This window comes from Gastrolobium bilobum, unplaced genomic scaffold (assembly GCF_033153095.1).
Source record: "Gastrolobium bilobum isolate Gb01-03AN ecotype WA unplaced genomic scaffold, APGP_CSIRO_Gbil_v1 utg20910, whole genome shotgun sequence".
NCBI classification, from domain to species: Eukaryota; Viridiplantae; Streptophyta; class Magnoliopsida; order Fabales; family Fabaceae; genus Gastrolobium; species Gastrolobium bilobum.
Genome location: NW_026895854.1, coordinates 77,970 through 95,592, shown reverse-complemented (window position 1 = coordinate 95,592; position 17,623 = coordinate 77,970). Strand labels below are relative to the sequence as shown.

Sequence of the window (17,623 nt, the reverse complement as noted above, 5' to 3'; positions counted from 1 at the left end):
CTCAAAAAATAAAAAATACTTGAATATCAAGTATGCGCATAACAAATCGAAACAACTTGTTTAGGTGGGAATTCTCGGTTGGAATAAGATGATGTTTATATTGGATCTCCACGATCTCAAAATTATTGTTGTTATTATTTCTTCAAAATGTTTGCTTACCTTTTGAACAAGAGTTATTTTTTAACAATGGAATATATGGATAGTTGTGCAGTGATATGCGACTTGAATGCACATATATATTTTATGATATTATTTTGATAAAATGTTTTTGTTTTAAATTAATTTTATAATTTATTTGAAAAAATTACTTAAAATGATCAAAATGCCCATGCATATTCGGGTTGGATGCTGGTGAGATATTTATTACTCATCCACTGAATCTGAATAGACATGTATCGTTTGCTCTGTTATGATTACATGATTGGGTGTCCAATTCAATGCGAAGTTTACACACGGGACCAAGTCCAAGTACCCAGCGACACACATAAAGTTTGCTAGTTAGAAATCGAGTGTTCAAATAGAATAATATCCACATCCTTTTCAGTACATTGCACATGATGGTTAGATCGCAATAGCACATCTTCGTTGTCTTTTTGACCGCATTGTTGAAGAAAGAAAAGTGAGAACTTATACACTCATACACGGCAGGGAAAACAAGAGGACAACTGGGAAGTAAATAATATAAAAGAAAAGGGTGTTGATTGTTGAAGATATCTATCGGGGTATCGGAGAAAACAAGAGGACAACTAGGAACTAAAAAAAGTTGAGATGAATTTTCTAGTTGATCATATTTGATAAGAGGTTTTAAAAAATTTGCCCATCATTTGAATTTGCATAACAATCTCAATTTGTATGTAAAATTAAAAAAATTTGCCATTTCGAAATATCACTCAAAGGGTGGTATTCTCATTATCCGATCAAATAAAAAAGTAGAAAAAAAATAATGGACACAAATATCCCTTCTAAAAAAAGTGCTAAAAGAAAGCTGGAGATAAAGAGAGTCTTCTTTGTATTTAGTCAAGGATTAGTTTGCTAGTTTCATCTCATTTTTCTATCAATGTTTTACCTTCAACCAAATATAGATTCAGAAATTTAACTCAATTTTTCTGGTAATATTTCGACATACCAAACAACTTTTTTTTTAACTTCTCTACCAAATTTATTTTTCCATCAGAAAATCTTAAAATTTGTTTCATGATTATTGTGCAAATAACATCTTTTGTATATATTGACTTTGTAATTTTATTTTTTTTGAAATACAAAAGCGTTAGAAAACGATAATATAGTTTTTTTTTGTGACAATGAGATATAAAGTTCTTCATATATTAAATTTTGTTGATGAGATGTGACTAAATTTTTTCTTGGATTTAGTTGATAGGTTAATGAGTCTTGGGTTTAGAAAATTTTGGGTTATGATTGGAGAAAAACTCAAGTAAGTAGAGAGAAATTAATATATTGGATCGGTTTGGATTAGATCGGTTTTCATCAAAACCAATCCCAAATCCAATCCAATCCAATTAAAATTTGCAATTTTTTTTTGTTTTCGATTTTTCAGTTTATTCGGTTTTTCGGTTCGGTCACCACAGTTTGAATCGATTGATGAACACCCCTACTAGTAATTGTATTTTCCTGGTAAATTTTTGTTTTTCCTCTACAAACGCCACTTAACGAATTTATGATATAGGTATGAAAAGTGAGGAAATATAAGATGGAGAGATATCTTGCGCCTGTTTTAACCTACATTTATATGAGATGAATTGTGGCAACTTAGATTGTGAGTAATTACAACCAAATGCCAAATTTAATGGGTTTTACTTCACATGATAAAAGTTATAGGAACATTGCGGAACCTTAACCAAAAATGAACTGAGAAAAAAAAAATCATTTTTATTACACTTGTCTTGGTATGAAATTTCCCCCCTCCTTAATGTAATTGAAATTTATTCTTTTCTGCATCCAAAGCTAAGCTTAACCAATACCAACTAAACAAGCTGACAGCTTTAAGGAATGTATTTTATTTGCTCAAACTAATCCATCTTCTATTGCAAAACTTCTTCCCTGAAATATCCTTTCCCTTGCCTTCATTGCCTGCAATCTCAGACACTCAAGAAATGAGTACATTTCAATTAGTAGTACATGTTCAAAACTGTTACTGCTGCTGAATTTTAACAAGATTGCATGGCTTAAGCCATAAGGTGCTACTTTTCTTTGACTGCAAAAATAACTTGTCTAGTTTACCCTATTAAGTTCCAAAATTTTAGTTTGATGGAACTTCTTTATCTGAGAAGACATAACATTGTGAAAGTAATGTTTTTGGAGGTGGAGGCAAACCTGTTTTTCCCAGTTTGTGCAACTTGTTATGAGGGATAGGGTAACTGTTTGACAGAAGGCACCAATCATTATTCCACCCCACAGGCCTTTTCCTCTCAACTGTAACAAGAAACCCAAAATAATCGCAATTGGAATTCCCAAAACATAATAAGCTCCAAGGTTCACATATGCTCCTATGTGCTGCCACCCACATCCTCTAGCAATACCTATAATGAACAAGTATGACATTTCATGGCACACCTCAGAATCCATTACATAATAGAAGAGAAGCATTGTGCATTGAATAATAGAGGAAAGAAGGAACCAACCTGACAGGGTACCATGTAAAGTGTCCACTATAACAGATAGACTTAACAGAGGAACTATATCTGTGACATAATCCACCACCTCCTGCTCATTGCTAAATACATAACCTAAAACCTGCCTGCAGGCAAAAATGATTAAGCTCACCAGAAGAGCCTCTGATGCTGCAAGAGTCATAGCAGCAGAAGCAGATAGTCGTGCTGCTTGTGGACTTCCAGCTCCTAATGCATTTGAAACTCTAGTGCTGAATAACCCACCAAAAGAGACACAAATCAGAAAAGAAAGAAATTGCTTTACTTTATTGTAAGGTACAAATTGATGAAGTTTTTGAGTTATGTGAAGCAAAACCTTGCTGCTGAGCCAATTGATTCTGGTATTGTATAGATTGTTGTGGTGGTTGATAAACTGATCACAAAAAATGAAGATTTAAACAATAAAATTAGCACCACTTATCTACATGGATATCAATATTTGACTATGAGTAAAAATTTCAATACAGATTTTAAAACACACAAAGTCATTCATGTCTGAAAGACTAAGAAAAGTCCTACCATATGGATAAGACTGAAGTTTCAAGCTCTGGATTTGGTAGAAGACCAGAAAGCAAGATTATCAGCTCAAATGACCACCACTCAAGGCTGCAATGATGATTTACGTAAGAAACAATCCATGGTTGAAAATTAACGGGAAAAAAAAAAAAAAAAAAAAACACAACATAAAAGATCAGAAAAAGGAAGGAACTAACCAAATCATTCCAGCTGAAGGAATAGCAAAGCGGAAGAATTCTCCAATCCCATGGAATAGCTCCATTGTAATTGGAACTCGAGTCCTTTCACATTTAGTAGAGAATTTCATATATAATCCAAGTAAAATAACGTTCAACCAGTATGAAGTACCAACAGAAAATGCAGCTCCTAAGCTACCTAATCCAGATTTAAAAACTAGCAGCCAACAGAAAGCTACGTGGAAGCAAAGAGTAAAACAGGCACTCATAACAAGGGGACTGATCAAACTTTGCATCAGAAAGTATCTAACCATGACCTGAAGTGTTCCATAAGCAAAGAGAGCAGGAATCAGACACACAGCAAATTTTCCAGCTTCATGTGAAATCAAAGGGTCTTGACCAAGTAAAGTGAGTAGCTTCCCAAAGTTGATCCACAGAAGAGTCAGAGGAAGACAAGCTAAAAAAAGAGAGACAATAGCAGTGTAAATTTGAACACCAAATTTTCGATATTGCTGTGCTCCATAGGCTTGCCCACATAGAGTTTCCAGTGCACATGACATTCCAAACTGTTTGATATGTACAAAATATAACATGCAATCAATTCTCTACTTCATTGAGAGATACTAGTTAAGGTGGCTGAGAGAGAAACATAAGAGATGGGAAAAGAAGAAGACTTACGAGAACACTAAAGCCAGAGACAGCACAAAGAGACATGGCAATTGCTGTGCTAGAGAGAGCAAGTTTACCCAAGTGACCCACCATCATCATTGAAATAATTTGTAGAAAATACTGTGACAAAGTGACGGTAATCATAGGAGCTGCTATATAACCAACCGCTTTCACCTCTTGAACAAAGACTCTCCATGTTATGCCTGAACGACCACCCTCTATCTCTGCCTCTCTATCTTTCTCCAATAGACCATTTTCCATATCCTCCCTATGCTTCGCAGAAGCCTTGCACGTTGGTTGCACCCGCTTGAGACTGATAAAATGCTTAGAGCTATGGCGTTTTGTCGATAAAGTGTTTGTGTTTGTGTTTGCTTTGAAGATGGTATCATATAAGAATAAAACGTGGGACATATTCGAATAAAAAACCAAGATTTTTTATGTGTTGTTACAATTTTTTTTTTTTTTTTTACAACAATAACAGAGCTATATTCTCTTAATAATAATATTAGTTCATATATGTGATTATTTTTTTATTTGATAGATGTGTCTATCCAATGGGTCGCTGGTAGCAGTTAGATTTGGTCAGTTAACACTCCTACTCGGGTCCTACCAATTAATTATAGGAGATGGAGAAATAAAATACTCATTCGCATGTCACACATGTCCTTCTAGACGTTGCCCTATTGCAAATCTATGTATGATTTATTTGAATTTTTTTGAACTCAAAATTTAACAAATTAAAATTAAAAATAACATATGTTCTTTTTTGAAGGAGAGTAAACACCCAAATCACTCTTTTTTTTTTTTTTTTTTGTAAATAAAGAGGGGCTAAGCCCCAGAAACAGAAAGAAATTACAAATCAGAAACTAACAAGCTAGACATATTTCTAGCATCAGTAACTATAAGTTCCATCAACTGAGGAGGAGGATCTTTAAAAATCTTGAAATGGAGATTATTAGTCTGCCCAGCTTTAGCTAACCAATGAGCACATTTGTTGTTTTCTCTCTTGGTATGAACAAGATGAATAGTCCAATCTGCTTTTAACCATAATCTCAATCTGCTAGTGACTTGAGAGTCCCTAGGATCTTCATGCTGCTCCTTTAACATCTGGATGGCTTGGTTAGAATCACATTCTAGCTCTATTCTTGTTAATCCTGTTCCCCAAAGCAGTTCCAAACCTTTCAGTAATCCCCATAATTCTGCATCAAGAGGATTGCAGGAACCTAAATTACAATAGAAGCTTCCCAAAAGGATCCATTGTGATCTCTTAATATACCACCACAACTAGCTTTTTTCATCTCTTTAAGGGGATGTATTTTAGTTAAATTGGAGTACGTGATTGGTTCAATTATTATTGGGCTAGATCACACGATTAAATTCAGTAATGATGATGAATATTTGGGTTGAGATATACTCCGTGAGATGATTGGATTGTTGTCCAGATGGCAACGAGATGAATAATTTGGTGTAAAAGTTTTTAGGTAATTTGAGGAGACTGTGGATGTATCTGCAAGATACTCTAATGCTCAAGTTATTTTAATGTTTAGGGTGTTTGATAGAAAGATGATCTTATCTAGGTCGAGTGCCTCTATATTTATAGTGAAGGGGTATCTTGCTTTTGCCTGTCTTTTGCGGTGATATTTATTTCTATTGGTTGATAAGGGTAGTTTCCACAAGCTATGTTGTAGTGAGAAGTCCATAGTCAGACTAAGCCCTTATAGATGTCCTAACATGTAGGTGTTATGCGGTGGTGGCCAAGTTTTTGCCAAGTTTCTTTGTCTAAGCTGTTGGTAGCATGTGTCACGAAGATGCCATGTCCATATTTAAGTGGGAGGGGCACATACTCTTTCTTGTTAAGTATTGGTTTTCAGGCTCGTTGATATAGGGTCCAAATTAATGCATTATTTGCAAGTCACTAAAATTCTTATTCTAATATCTTTTAAAGATTAATATATATTGTTCTTAGCTTTTCTTTTTCTAGTTAAATAAGATTTAAAATGTGTTTTGAGATTCATTGATTGTGAAGTTTATGTTTATACTCTTAGTTTTAATTTTTTTTAAATATATTTAATACTAATCGATTTGTAATTAATTATTTTTATTTTTAGATAATTTTTTATTTATTTTTAGGAGTGTGAATTATATTTTTGATAAACTTTCATTTTTCATATTAAAAATATAATACGCATAGTTAAATGAAACAAATGTAATTTTTAAATAAGAGAAATATTGTATGTAACTATTGATAATCTAAAGAGAAATGAGTGGAATTCTCTCTCTCTATATAATTAAAAAATATATATTTAATGCAACTTATTATTGAGAATCAAAGAAAAAATTTTAATTTGTTTATTTTGTACATACCTTTAAAAATTGAATCTTCGATTTATTATCCCATGAAGATTATCCGTTGCAAACTAAATTCAGTATGTCTTTGCATTTAACTTTTAAGATTAGTGTTTATGTTTTTTAAAGGGTAGGCTTTTTCACTCTTTTGCCCCTTATTAATAACCATTTTGTCTCTGATTCAAAATTATCTATCAATTTGTCTTTCTTTAATCGACTACCTTGCATTTTTAATCGACTAAATGGTCAAAACAGACAAAAATGGTTGTTGGAAGATTTAATCGACTAAATCTCCCTATTTAGTCGACTAAATCTCCCAACAGACAACAAAGAAAAACAAGTCAGTATGATTTTTTAATCGATTAAGTAGAAAGATTTAGTCGATTAAATCTCCCAACAACCATTTAGTCGATTAAAAATGCAAGGTTTTCGATTAAAGAGGGACATATTGGTAGATAGTTTCGAATCAAGGACAAAATAGTTATTAATTAATTAATAAGGGGTAAAATGATCAAATAGCCTATATAATTATGTTATTTTAGTTAAAATTATCATATTTTATAATAAGAGAAACAAAAATTATGATGGTAATAATGGGGCATGGTGGGGAAAGCAGTAGTTTCAACTTTCAACGTTATTAGTTAAGGGACATGATCCATTTACAAATTTTTTTTGCAATTACACTAATGTAGGACCGGTCGTATACTGTGTGATGAATGTAGGACCAGTCGTGTAGTTTGTAAACAAAAAACTTATAAATATAACATGCCCCATTAATTAAATATTAAATAAAAAATATTTAATTCCGAGACTACGGGTCAACGTTATTAGTTACTTGTGCAGTTGTGTTGTGTGATGTGGTAATAATGGGGCATGGTGGGGAAAGCAGTAGTTTCAACGTGTCTTGTCGGATTGCGCGAGTAATTAGTATTGTAATATTTTCTTTTTATTTATTTATAAAATTATAGGCTTTTGTACTAAATTTTTTTTATATAGGTTTTATGTTAAATTTATAAATCTAATAATAAAAGTTGAATATTTATAAAAGTTACAAAAAATATTAATATTTAGTTTGTAATTTTTATTATTTATTTTTGAATTTAAAATAAAAATAAAATATTATACTTATATTTTTTCATATTTACTCTATCCATTTCTTTTTAACACTATTAAATTAAAATCTCAAATAATCTTTATTCTTTCTTTCTCTTTTTAAGATTCTGATCTAATAATATTATAGATGAGTAGTTAGAACAGACATAAACATAAAATAAGCATAATATCATATCCCTATAAAATAAGGGTTTTATGTTTATCATTAACATAATGTAACATCACTTTTCTACACACACATTAAAGAGGTGAGGTCTACATGTTTTTCTTTCTCTTTCATCATTCCACTTTCTCTCTCCATTTTTTTGTGAGTGTTAAAAACAACACTCAAATAATATAAAATAACACTAATAAAACCCATAAAATAATACTGCAATAAAAATAACATCAAAATAAACCTTAAATTTTAATATGATTTACTAGTTTGTTTATGGATTTAATTTTTCCAAATTTAGAGACGTGCTTGGATTGGGCCAGTTAGAGAATTAACCTTGACTTGGTGGTGTGTCAAAATAGTAGAAATTAGTCTAACATTCTTAGCATCTCTGTGGTAACAATGAACATCAATCTTACATGATTTATATCAATTTTTGTTTTGGTTCCAATCACCTCACATATTCATCCTTAAAAAACTCAATGAACTTCACAAACCAAGCTATATGGAATTGTAAGCAACAACAAATTAAAAATAGATGGCATTTTCAATTGCAATCAAGGACAAATTAATCGAGCAGAAAGACAGATAACTAGTATCTACGGACTGAGTAACCACGCAATGGTGGAGAATGAAACCTTTTCCCATCTAGCTGCTTGTTTGCATTGTAAGCTGGAATATATGACTCCAGAATTAAATATGGAGAGGCTGCTCTAATCTCAACAATATGTGAACTTCAATTCATTATCTACTTTTCCATGTGTATTTTCCTCCCCCATTTTCTCTGTTTATTTTGTTTCCTAGAGTCCTCATAAATTATGAAAGCTATTGTATTTAGAGGACACAATTTATTTTGAAGCTATAAGCAACTGATGGACTCTGTTTCCATTTTGTAGTGATAGAAAAAATGGTAGGGTAGTGACCTGAAGATGAATTTTGGATGAAGAATGGGGGAGTATATTTGGTATAATCTTTGGGAATTGGGATTAGGGTTTTTTTTTTAATTAAATAGGGAGAGTTATGTTTACAAACTTCTTGTTTACAAACTCTTACAAATTATATTATGTATTCCGGGAAGTACACTTATTTAGTAATGTACTCCACGAACTACATAATATAGTTTGAAAGAGTTTGTAAACAAAAATTCTATAAATAAAATCTATCCATAATTAAATTAAAAGCAAAAAAAATTCTCATGTTGCAGGAATTTCTAAAAAAAATAAATAACTGTGTACTACGAATAATATATAATTATAAATTCCTGAAAATACAAAATAACTATATACTACGGATAATACATAATCATAATAAAAAAATTATTACCCTTTATAACTATGTATTATTCATAATATATTGTTATTTTTTTTACAGAAATTCCTATAACATTAAAAAAAGAGAGTCTAAATTAAATGAAGAAATAAAATTTGTAATGCATGAGTTCTCCTCCCTCATAGCACAACCCTTACCCATTATTTGGGGGCTGTAATGTAAAAGCCTCACTATACAATTCCATGAATTATATAAAATAGGAGGAAGAAATAGGCCCATTGGGCTCAAATTTACACCTCTTCTAATTTATTTATTTTTGTAACTAACACAAAAATTAGAAGAACAAAATATGCAGAACACAAATAAATATCAAAACAGAGAAAGAATAAAAAATGCAAGTATGCAACTAAACCGAAATCCCAATAAGAGATAAAGAACTCTGACAGAATTAAATTTAAAAAATCAAGGTAGGATTTTAGTAAATATTCACTATTATTGTAGTACATACTTCTTGAATAAAATTAAAAATGATTAGTGGAACTCATATAATATTAAGAGAGTTAGTTAAATAAATTCAATTAGGTGAATTATTTTTTTTTCTAAGGTGAGGGAAAGATTATATACGGAAGAAAATTTGCGGTTTCCGTCTAGTTTGACTCAAATTCGTAAACAAATCCAATCCATGCGGTCAATTTAGGTTTCAAAGTGAGTCTAACCAATCCATGAACATCTTTTGCTCTTACATAAAATTTGTCTGCCTATGAAGATTAAATTTCAAGTCAAAGCTCACAATTAAATGGTTTTGTAAGATAATAAAAAGATTGGATACTTATTTTTTAAAAGGAATAAAGTTCCCAAAGTCACTTTAAAAAAATTTATTTAATGTTCACCAAAACGATATAGTTTTGGAGTTGAAAGATTAAAAGTTAGAATGATAAAAACTATTATAACATTATAATAAATTAAAATTACAAACACACTATGATTTCAGCCTCAAAATAACGTTATTTCGGTGAACATTAAACAATCTTTAAAGTAACTCTACTAACATTTTTTAAAATGAATTTTGAAACTAGTCTGATAAATTGAGCATTATAGCTGTGCCACACTTGTATTCCATGCGTCCTGAAATTGTTTAAAAATATTCATGCAATTAAGAAAAGAAAACGGCAGCAAGCACTCACAAGTTCTTACAAGTTCCGAGCAACTCTCACGCCAGTCTAACGTTTTATCTTACATCACATTCATTTGTTGACAAAGTACCGGATGCAGTAACACTCTCCATCCCGCATATTCAGCATCAAGGTACGGCGTTTCCTCAGTTATATACTTTTGTTCCAGTTTGATGCTAAACAAAGGAGAGCTTAGGATAAACAGTGAGTTGAGAATCTGATGAAGAAGTCACAAGGTATTTCCCTTCTTTCAATTTTCTTTTTCTCTTTCTTGATGTTCCATTCATGTACTTTTTTTTTTTTTTTTCCTTTGCATGAATTAGAATCTTCCTCTTGATAGTTTTCTGCAACCTTTCAAGTTTATCAATTTGGCATGTACAAGTGACACCCTTGTCTAGTTTTTTCCCCATATGTATAACAAAGTCTAAAAAAGAACTGAATTTGAATTTGAAATGACATGACTTTGCCAACTTTTGAGTTTTTAAGGCACACATTCCTTCTCTATTTTTCTGTATATAGTTATGTATCTGTAAGAAATGTAACTTCCATATCTTATCCAAATTTGTTGCTTTTATTTTTTAAAAAAAAAAATAGGGAAGAAGATTGAGCCGACAGAGAGTCAGAAGAGGAAGACTACTAGGGATGATGATGACAGGCTTAGTAACATGCCTAACCCAATTCTACTGCATATAATGTCATTGATGAAGATAAAAGATGCTGTTCAGACTTGCATCTTGTCAAAACGGTGGAGGGACCTTTGGAAATCCCTCCCTAATCTTAAATTACATTCCTCAGACTTCAAGAATTCTACTCTTTTCTCTGAATTTGTATCTAAGATTGTGTCATGCCGTGATGGCAACCATCCCTTGCTTAATCTGGACTTCTACCGCAATGGTGCTTTTCAAAATAAGATTCTGACAAGTCTTATGAAACATGCCGTGTCACATAACATCCAACATTTGAAAATCTATGTCCCGTATAATATCGGTTTGCCACCGTGTCTCTTTACTTGTAAGTCTTTAACGTCTCTTCATATTTCAGTTTCAAGTTATGATGTCAAGAAAAAAACGAAAATCCCAAAGTCTCTCAAGCTTCCAGCATTAGTAAGTTTGCATCTTGACAATGTTGGAATTGTTGCCGATGACAATGGTCGTGCTGAACCCTTCTCCAAATGTAAAAAATTAAACACTTTGTCCATTAATCAATTTGTCTTGGTCTCTTCAAACTCTCAGAGAATGTCAGGAATCCTCAACATAACCAATGCTACACTTGCCAATTTGACCGTCCATGATACTTATAATTCAGGTTGCAAATTTGTGATATCTACACCCAATCTAAGCTCTTTCACTTTAAACGGTTCTCCTTTTCAAACATTGCGTGGACAGGAAGGGGTGACTATCGAGCTTCAATCTTCCTCACTGATATAAAATCAATACACTCATGTCCAGATCAGATCTCCTCAGGTAACGTGAAGTAAGATTTTGTATGTTCTTTCTTTCTTTAATTGCTCAATGAAATATTTTTAGGCCTGAAAATCTCACTACGTAGATGAGTATTATTTTGGACATTCTTAATTCAGTCAGACACCATAGCAATGGAATCATGACATTTTACGTTGTCTCATTGTCATATATTTGTTTTATGAAATTCTGCAGCTGTAGAAGGTGACAGAAGAGCGTTTTTCATTGCTTAATGAAGAAGTTTATTGGATATTGGCTGGAGTAGTGCATTTGATCTGTAACTGAAGTCTATTGTTCATGTGTATTGGTATTTAATGACAAGTATGTACTTATGTTAGTAGTAAAAAATAAAGTCGTAAAAGAATAGGTGTTGTTAGGAGTTAGGAGTTGCAGTTGATTTATCATTGTTACTGTAAAAGGAGGAAAATTGTTTAAAATTGCTTTGATCTTATAAATTTTATATATCTGCTTGTAAATTGTAATCATTTGGGATGTCTTTTTTTCTTTTTTTCTTTTTTTTACGAAATATTTATTCTTGTTGCCAGTTTGCCACCCTGTTACGTGGTGATTTTGTAAATCGAGTCGAAATAAAATGGAATGGGCAAAACCGTAAAAGTGAAATGATGACTTTCGATTCATGGTTTAATAGCTAAGCAGTTTAAAGTGGCGTAAATTAAGACTTTTTGGATCAACTTTTTTTTTCTTCAAAAGTTATTTTTTTTAAGAAAAAAAAGTACTTATCAAAAAAGTCTGTTTGAATGTCTGTTTTTAAAAAAAGCAGAAGTCATAAAAAAAGTCAAAAACTTACTTTTTTCGAAAACTAAAAATTTTAGCTTTTAAAAAAAGTAGAAATCAAAAGCTAAATTTTTTTTTCAAAAATCAAATATTTTTAAAAAAATCTAAATAGCTGTAACTTTTATAGAAAATACTTTTAAAATAAAAAAGTGATTAAAAAGACTTTCTTAAAAAGGCAATACAAAGGAGCCCTGAGATAGGCTTAGCCCATTCGGACTTGCTTTTTGCAAGTTGTGCTAGATTGTCAAACCCAATTTATATGGGTTACTATTGAAAGAAACTCGTGCTATTCTTGCAATTAGAATTAAAAAAAATTAGTTTAAATAATTTATTTAATTAATTTATGTTAAAATATTCTAAATCAATAATAATTTTAAAAGAACATTTCTAGTAATCCTGACACACCTACTCCTTCCATTGAAAAAACTGTCACTTGTAAAAAAAAACACAATTTCTCTTTCTTCCACACAAGTAAGTCAGAAAATACTTAATTTTCATTGGCTTGAAACACTGGATTATACATGTACCTAAACTATATTAAATATTTCCCTTCAAACTTGATACGGATAATATTATAAGCCTAATCTAAATTTTCATTCAACTCTTCGGCCAGCTCATCGAACTGGCTAATTTTGACAACTCTTGGATTTACAAAGCTATTCATTCTGCTGCGAATTAAGCCATTCTATCACTTTAAAAAAAAAAAAAAAAACATTAAGCTTTAGTTCCAAAACTCGAACAAAGGGAATAAGCTACTACTTCTCACTCATGGAGAATTGTCCCCATCAAATAACCTCTTTCTTGCCTTGATTGCCTGCATTAGCAAGACCACACGATTGAAACAAACAAAGTGGCTAATGGGATACCACCTCAACAAGGGTATTCAGTTATATTAAGCAAAATCAAAATGGTAGCTAGAAGATGAATTTAACTACGTGCAACCAAGAATAGTAAATTTGAAGTTTGGGGTTTTTAAGACATAGGTTAGAGGACATATACCTGCTGTTCCCAATTTATACAACTTGTTATGATAGAAAGTAGAACTGTTTGAACAAAAGAACCAACTTGTATACCAATCCAAAGACCTTTTCCTCCCAGTTTTAGCCAAAATGCCAATGAGGCTGCAACTGGAATCCCACAGAGGTAGAAGGCCCCTAGATTGACATAAACCCCAATGTGTTGCCATCCACAACCTCTAGCAATCCCTGAACCAAATCATAGCAAAACTAATTAAGAGAAAGCTTGTCTTCTATATAAAATTTACTTATGGATAGACAAGAGAGAGGTTTACCTGCAAGAACACCTTGTATGCTGTCCAGTATAACAGATAAACAAACCAGAGGAGCCATGACAGTGACATAGTCAACAACTTGCTTCTCCTTGCTGAAAATATAACCATACACATGGCGGCAGGCAAAGAGTGTTGCACTTACTATACTTGTCTCCATGACTGCAAGAGACATTCCAGCCAACACAGCAACACGAGCAGCATGTGGATTCCCAGCTCCTAATTCATTGGAAACTCTTGTGCTATAATCAGAGAGGAGAAAGGATAATTAGTTTAGATAAATATATATACTCAAAGGTAGCTATTTATGGTGACATGTAAAATATGTAAAATGAATGTGTTCTTGATATAACCTTGTTGAAGCACCAATTCCAAAGGGTATTGTATAGAGAGTTGAAATGGTATTGAGACTGCAGCAAAAATGACAAGGAATTAGTACAATCAATTTAGTTTACAAATCTTATAGGAGAATATTGGTAGCAAGATGAAATTTTAGATCATGAGTTGCAGTTGAAAGGGGACCTGAAAAGTCTTATATGTTGAGTTAAAAAGAAAATAAAAGATGTAACGAACATACCAAACGGATAGAACTGAAGTTTCAAGTTGTGGATTCGGTAACAACCCAGACAGCAAGACAAGCAACTCAAACGACCACCATTCTAGGCTACAAAAATCAACATGAAAAAAAAAAAATTACATTGTAGAATTTTTTTTGGAAAAGCCATGCAATACATGTTATAAGTTTTTTGGGAAATGGAAACTCTTGATAATTTGATAAAAAGAACATATACAATTTCAACTGAACAGGAAGATAAATCACCAAATCATTACTGCAGAAGGGATAGCAAAGCGAAAGAACTCCCGGATTCCTTGAAACAGCTCCACAGAAATTGGAGCGCGGGTTTTTGCACATTCAGAAGAGTATCTCATGTATAATCCAAGAAAAATCACATTTGACCATATCGAAATGCTAATTGCTAATGCTCCACCAACATTTTTCAGCTCAGTCTTGAATACTAAAGCCCAACAAAGAGGTATATGGACACAAAGAGTGACACAAGAACTTATAAGCATGGGAAGAAGCAAACTTTGCATTTGGAAATATCGAATTAACGGCTGTAGAATTGCATATGCAAAAAGTGCCGGAAGAAGCCAAATTGTGAATTTCCCTGCTTCGTGTGCAATTAGAGTGTCCTGGCCTATGAAAACTAGTATATTTTCCATGTTGATCCAAAGGAAAGACAGGGGAAGACAAACCAACATGAGAGAGAATATAGCAGTGTATGTTTGCATTCCAATTCTTTGATATTGCTGAGCTCCATAAGCCTGTCCACAAATAGTTTCCAGTCCACTAGCCATTCCCATCTGTTATCATGTACAAGTCGCCAATGCATCAAGTTACTTGGGGAAGAAGATAATGAAAGTTTTTGACCAAGCTAACATGTTAGAAGTAAGATAATCTAATTACTGTAAACACAAGCATTCTATTTCATTTATATCGATTTAATGCTTTCTTGATACCTTCTAGTATTAAGTGAATTTGGACATCACTAATAATCTAATATCATAGTTGTATTTAGAGCACAAAAATAAGCCAGGAATTTGAGAAAAATCACTCTATAAGTTGAGATTTTATGATCTATCCGAAAAGATAGCAGCTAGAGCTTGTTTTGTTATGTCATATTTTTGTTTTTGGGATGCAGGTGGTAAAATTGGGTGCATGTGTCTGGTTTATGAGAAAAAGAAGAAGACACTACAGAAAAAAGTTATAGAGGTGATGGAGTGGGGTGAGTAGTAGCTTACAAGAAAACTGAAACCAGTGACCCCAGCAATGGAGATGGCTAAGGCAGCGCTAGAGAGGTAGAGCTCACCAAGGTGACCAACCATCATGGTTGACACAACTTGCAACAAATATTGACAAGAAGTCACAGCCACCATAGGCCCTGCTATATGACATATCCTCTTTATTTCTTGACTGAAACCATTCCATGTAACTCTCTGCTTCTCACTCTCTGTTTTCTGTTCTATCTCTTTAGCCAATAAACTATCGTCCATGTTTTTCTCTCCTATCAATCCACACAGTCTGATACAGAGATGAGTCGGTATGGCAGAGCTTTTTCCCTTCTTGTGGCTTTGCACTATATTTTATATGCTATATTTACGTTCTTTTTTTACGTCAATATACTACCATATTTGCACTTGATAACACAACTGTGACTGAGAACAATCCACAAGAGTGGAGACAAATGTATAGAATAGATATGGGTAATATTTTGGAAGGACAACTTTTTGTCTTTCCCTTTTCATTAAATTATTCTTTGGCCATGTTAATAAAGCACTTTAGTCATTATGTTTTTGTCATGATGATTGATGAGGGAGATAAGGGCATGACAATAGAAAAAGTTGTGCGGATACTCCAAGAGAAATTAGGCTTCATATGGTAATAATAATAAAAGTTAAACTTTACTTTTTTTTCCATATTCTTGCTAATAATGATAGAAGCGAAACTTTCCTCTCCCACCAAACACACACACACACACACATTCTTGCTTAACCCCAACATCCCTGTCATGTGCTACATTGATCCACAGGTTCATTATTCTCCTATTGCTTTCTTTGTTTCTCGCTTCTCTCTTTGTTTGTGTGCTTTTTTGCTTTTTTATTTGTATTCTTATGCTTCTGCTGTCGGTTAGCATTTTAGAATTAACCTGTAGGAATATTTTATGCAATTTTCTGTTGAATATCATCTACTAGTGTAGTTTTCTTCTCTGTTTGGCCGCAGTTTATTTTTCTTATTAGTACAATGACCCTAGTTGGTAAATCTTAATTGAGGTTTAATTTAAGGATTTAAATGCCATAATTAGATTGAGAGCGTAATTTCGAGCATTTTGACTGTGATCAGGACTAGGTTATGAACAGTGTGTTCTGCTGGATAATTTGCAGTCTTGTGAATTAACCGGTAGAGCTTAAATGAACAAAATGATTTTAGAGACATAATTTGACAATTCTGACGCCAAATATGAGTTCAGAACGAAAAATTGTATAATCTGGCACTTTTCGAGAAAATCTCGTGAATAGTATTTCTGCCGGGTATTTTGTACTGCTGTCTAAGCAACCGGTATAGTCCAGAAACAAATAATTGATGAAATAAGAATAAGAAAGTCCAACATATGCCAAGCAAGTCAAAATAGGCCTAAGAATGATAAGTTTATAAGTTTTAAGTTTCGTAAGCAAACGACGTACAGTTAGTGATTCACAGTGCATTCGTCAAAAACGGTGCAGAAACCATACTGTGAATTAAGAATATTATTCCTTAGGAAATAAAAATTGATTTAAATGTGTTGAGAAAAATAAAAATATTTCTGTAGCTTAAAGTTAGTTCCGAGTCAGTTAAGTGAAAATTACGCGAAAGAAAAACATCTGATAAAAGCCACATGTGCTTAAAAACCCTTAAGTGACTTAAAATCACTATTCAGTCACCATCTCTCTCTCCTTTCTTCCCTCCCAACCCGCGGCTGCCATGGAGTAAGGGGCTAGGGTTTTTTTTAATTCCTCTCAATTCCACTCATTTGCCACCAAAAACCATGATGCCCTACATGAATCTTTAAGAAAAAAGGCTATTGAATCCATTCCACCACTCCATTTGAGCTGATTTGGCTTGTGGAGAGAGTTATTCATCACCCCCAATTCGTGGCATTATTCATCATTGTGGAAAATTGGGGTTTTTGAGTGAGCAAAGCTTAGATTTTGTTCTTTGGAGCTTGGAATAGCAACTAGAGGTAATAAATCTCCATTCCTATGATATGATTGTTGTGATTTAGGTTTTGAGAATTTAAAATGTGTTTTGGTGGAAAGCTTGTGATGGAATTTGAAAGTTTGTGATGTGTTAGTATTGGTAGGGAGTTGTAATATAGAAGTATACACTAACATGAATAAAAATTGAAAGAAATTCCATGTCTCCTTTTCCCCCTATGTTTCGGCCTTGTGGGTCTTTTGGGG

At 32.7% G+C, this 17,623-nt stretch overlaps 3 protein-coding genes across 3 annotated transcripts; 1 reads left to right on the top strand and 2 right to left on the bottom strand.

Moving 5' to 3' along the window:
* Nucleotides 1–1,876: 1,876 nt before the first annotated feature.
* Nucleotides 1,877–4,373, bottom strand: LOC133296451 (protein DETOXIFICATION 14-like). The gene is made up of 7 exons (XM_061495440.1): nt 4,037–4,373; nt 3,380–3,924; nt 3,186–3,272; nt 2,983–3,039; nt 2,640–2,878; nt 2,332–2,537; nt 1,877–2,088 (listed from the first exon to the last, which is right to left on the bottom strand). The coding sequence occupies exons 1-7, from the start codon at nt 4,286–4,288 to the stop codon at nt 2,023–2,025; spliced, it is 1,452 nt and encodes a 483-aa protein (XP_061351424.1). The 5' UTR covers nt 4,289–4,373; the 3' UTR covers nt 1,877–2,022.
* Nucleotides 4,374–10,746: 6,373 nt separating this feature from the next.
* On the top strand, nt 10,747–11,774 carry LOC133296441 (F-box protein At1g60400-like). Its single transcript, XM_061495428.1, has 3 exons — nt 10,747–10,975; nt 11,123–11,254; nt 11,737–11,774. The coding sequence occupies exons 1-3, from the start codon at nt 10,747–10,749 to the stop codon at nt 11,772–11,774; spliced, it is 399 nt and encodes a 132-aa protein (XP_061351412.1).
* Nucleotides 11,775–13,102: 1,328 nt separating this feature from the next.
* On the bottom strand, nt 13,103–15,679 carry LOC133296440 (protein DETOXIFICATION 12-like). The gene is made up of 7 exons (XM_061495427.1): nt 15,428–15,679; nt 14,445–14,989; nt 14,202–14,288; nt 13,978–14,034; nt 13,628–13,866; nt 13,336–13,541; nt 13,103–13,150 (listed from the first exon to the last, which is right to left on the bottom strand). Exons 1-7 carry the CDS (start codon nt 15,677–15,679, stop codon nt 13,103–13,105), a joined length of 1,434 nt encoding a protein of 477 aa, XP_061351411.1.
* Between the last annotated feature and the right edge of the window lie 1,944 nt (nt 15,680–17,623).

Bases quoted from the DNA above. Each gene is read 5' to 3' on its own strand.
- LOC133296440 (XM_061495427.1), bottom strand. From the start codon at position 15,679: ATGGACGATAGTTTATTGGCTAAAGAGATAGAACAGAAAACAGAGAGT. The intron at 14,289-14,444 runs GTGATTTATCTT...TGATTTTTGTAG, and splicing joins CCTTCTGCAGTAATGATTTG to CCTAGAATGGTGGTCGTTTG. The intron at 13,151-13,335 runs GTATATGTCCTC...TTGCTAATGCAG, and splicing joins GTATAAATTGGGAACAGCAG to GCAATCAAGGCAAGAAAGAG.
- LOC133296441 (XM_061495428.1), top strand. From the start codon at position 10,747: ATGCCTAACCCAATTCTACTGCATATAATGTCATTGATGAAGATAAAA. The intron at 10,976-11,122 runs GTGCTTTTCAAA...TTCATATTTCAG, and splicing joins TCTGGACTTCTACCGCAATG to TTTCAAGTTATGATGTCAAG. The intron at 11,255-11,736 runs GTAAAAAATTAA...GAAATTCTGCAG, and splicing joins TGCTGAACCCTTCTCCAAAT to CTGTAGAAGGTGACAGAAGA.
- LOC133296451 (XM_061495440.1), bottom strand. From the start codon at position 4,288: ATGGAAAATGGTCTATTGGAGAAAGATAGAGAGGCAGAGATAGAGGGT. The intron at 3,925-4,036 runs GTAAGTCTTCTT...CATATCAAACAG, and splicing joins TCTCTGGCTTTAGTGTTCTC to TTTGGAATGTCATGTGCACT. The intron at 3,273-3,379 runs GTTAGTTCCTTC...TCATCATTGCAG, and splicing joins CCTTCAGCTGGAATGATTTG to CCTTGAGTGGTGGTCATTTG.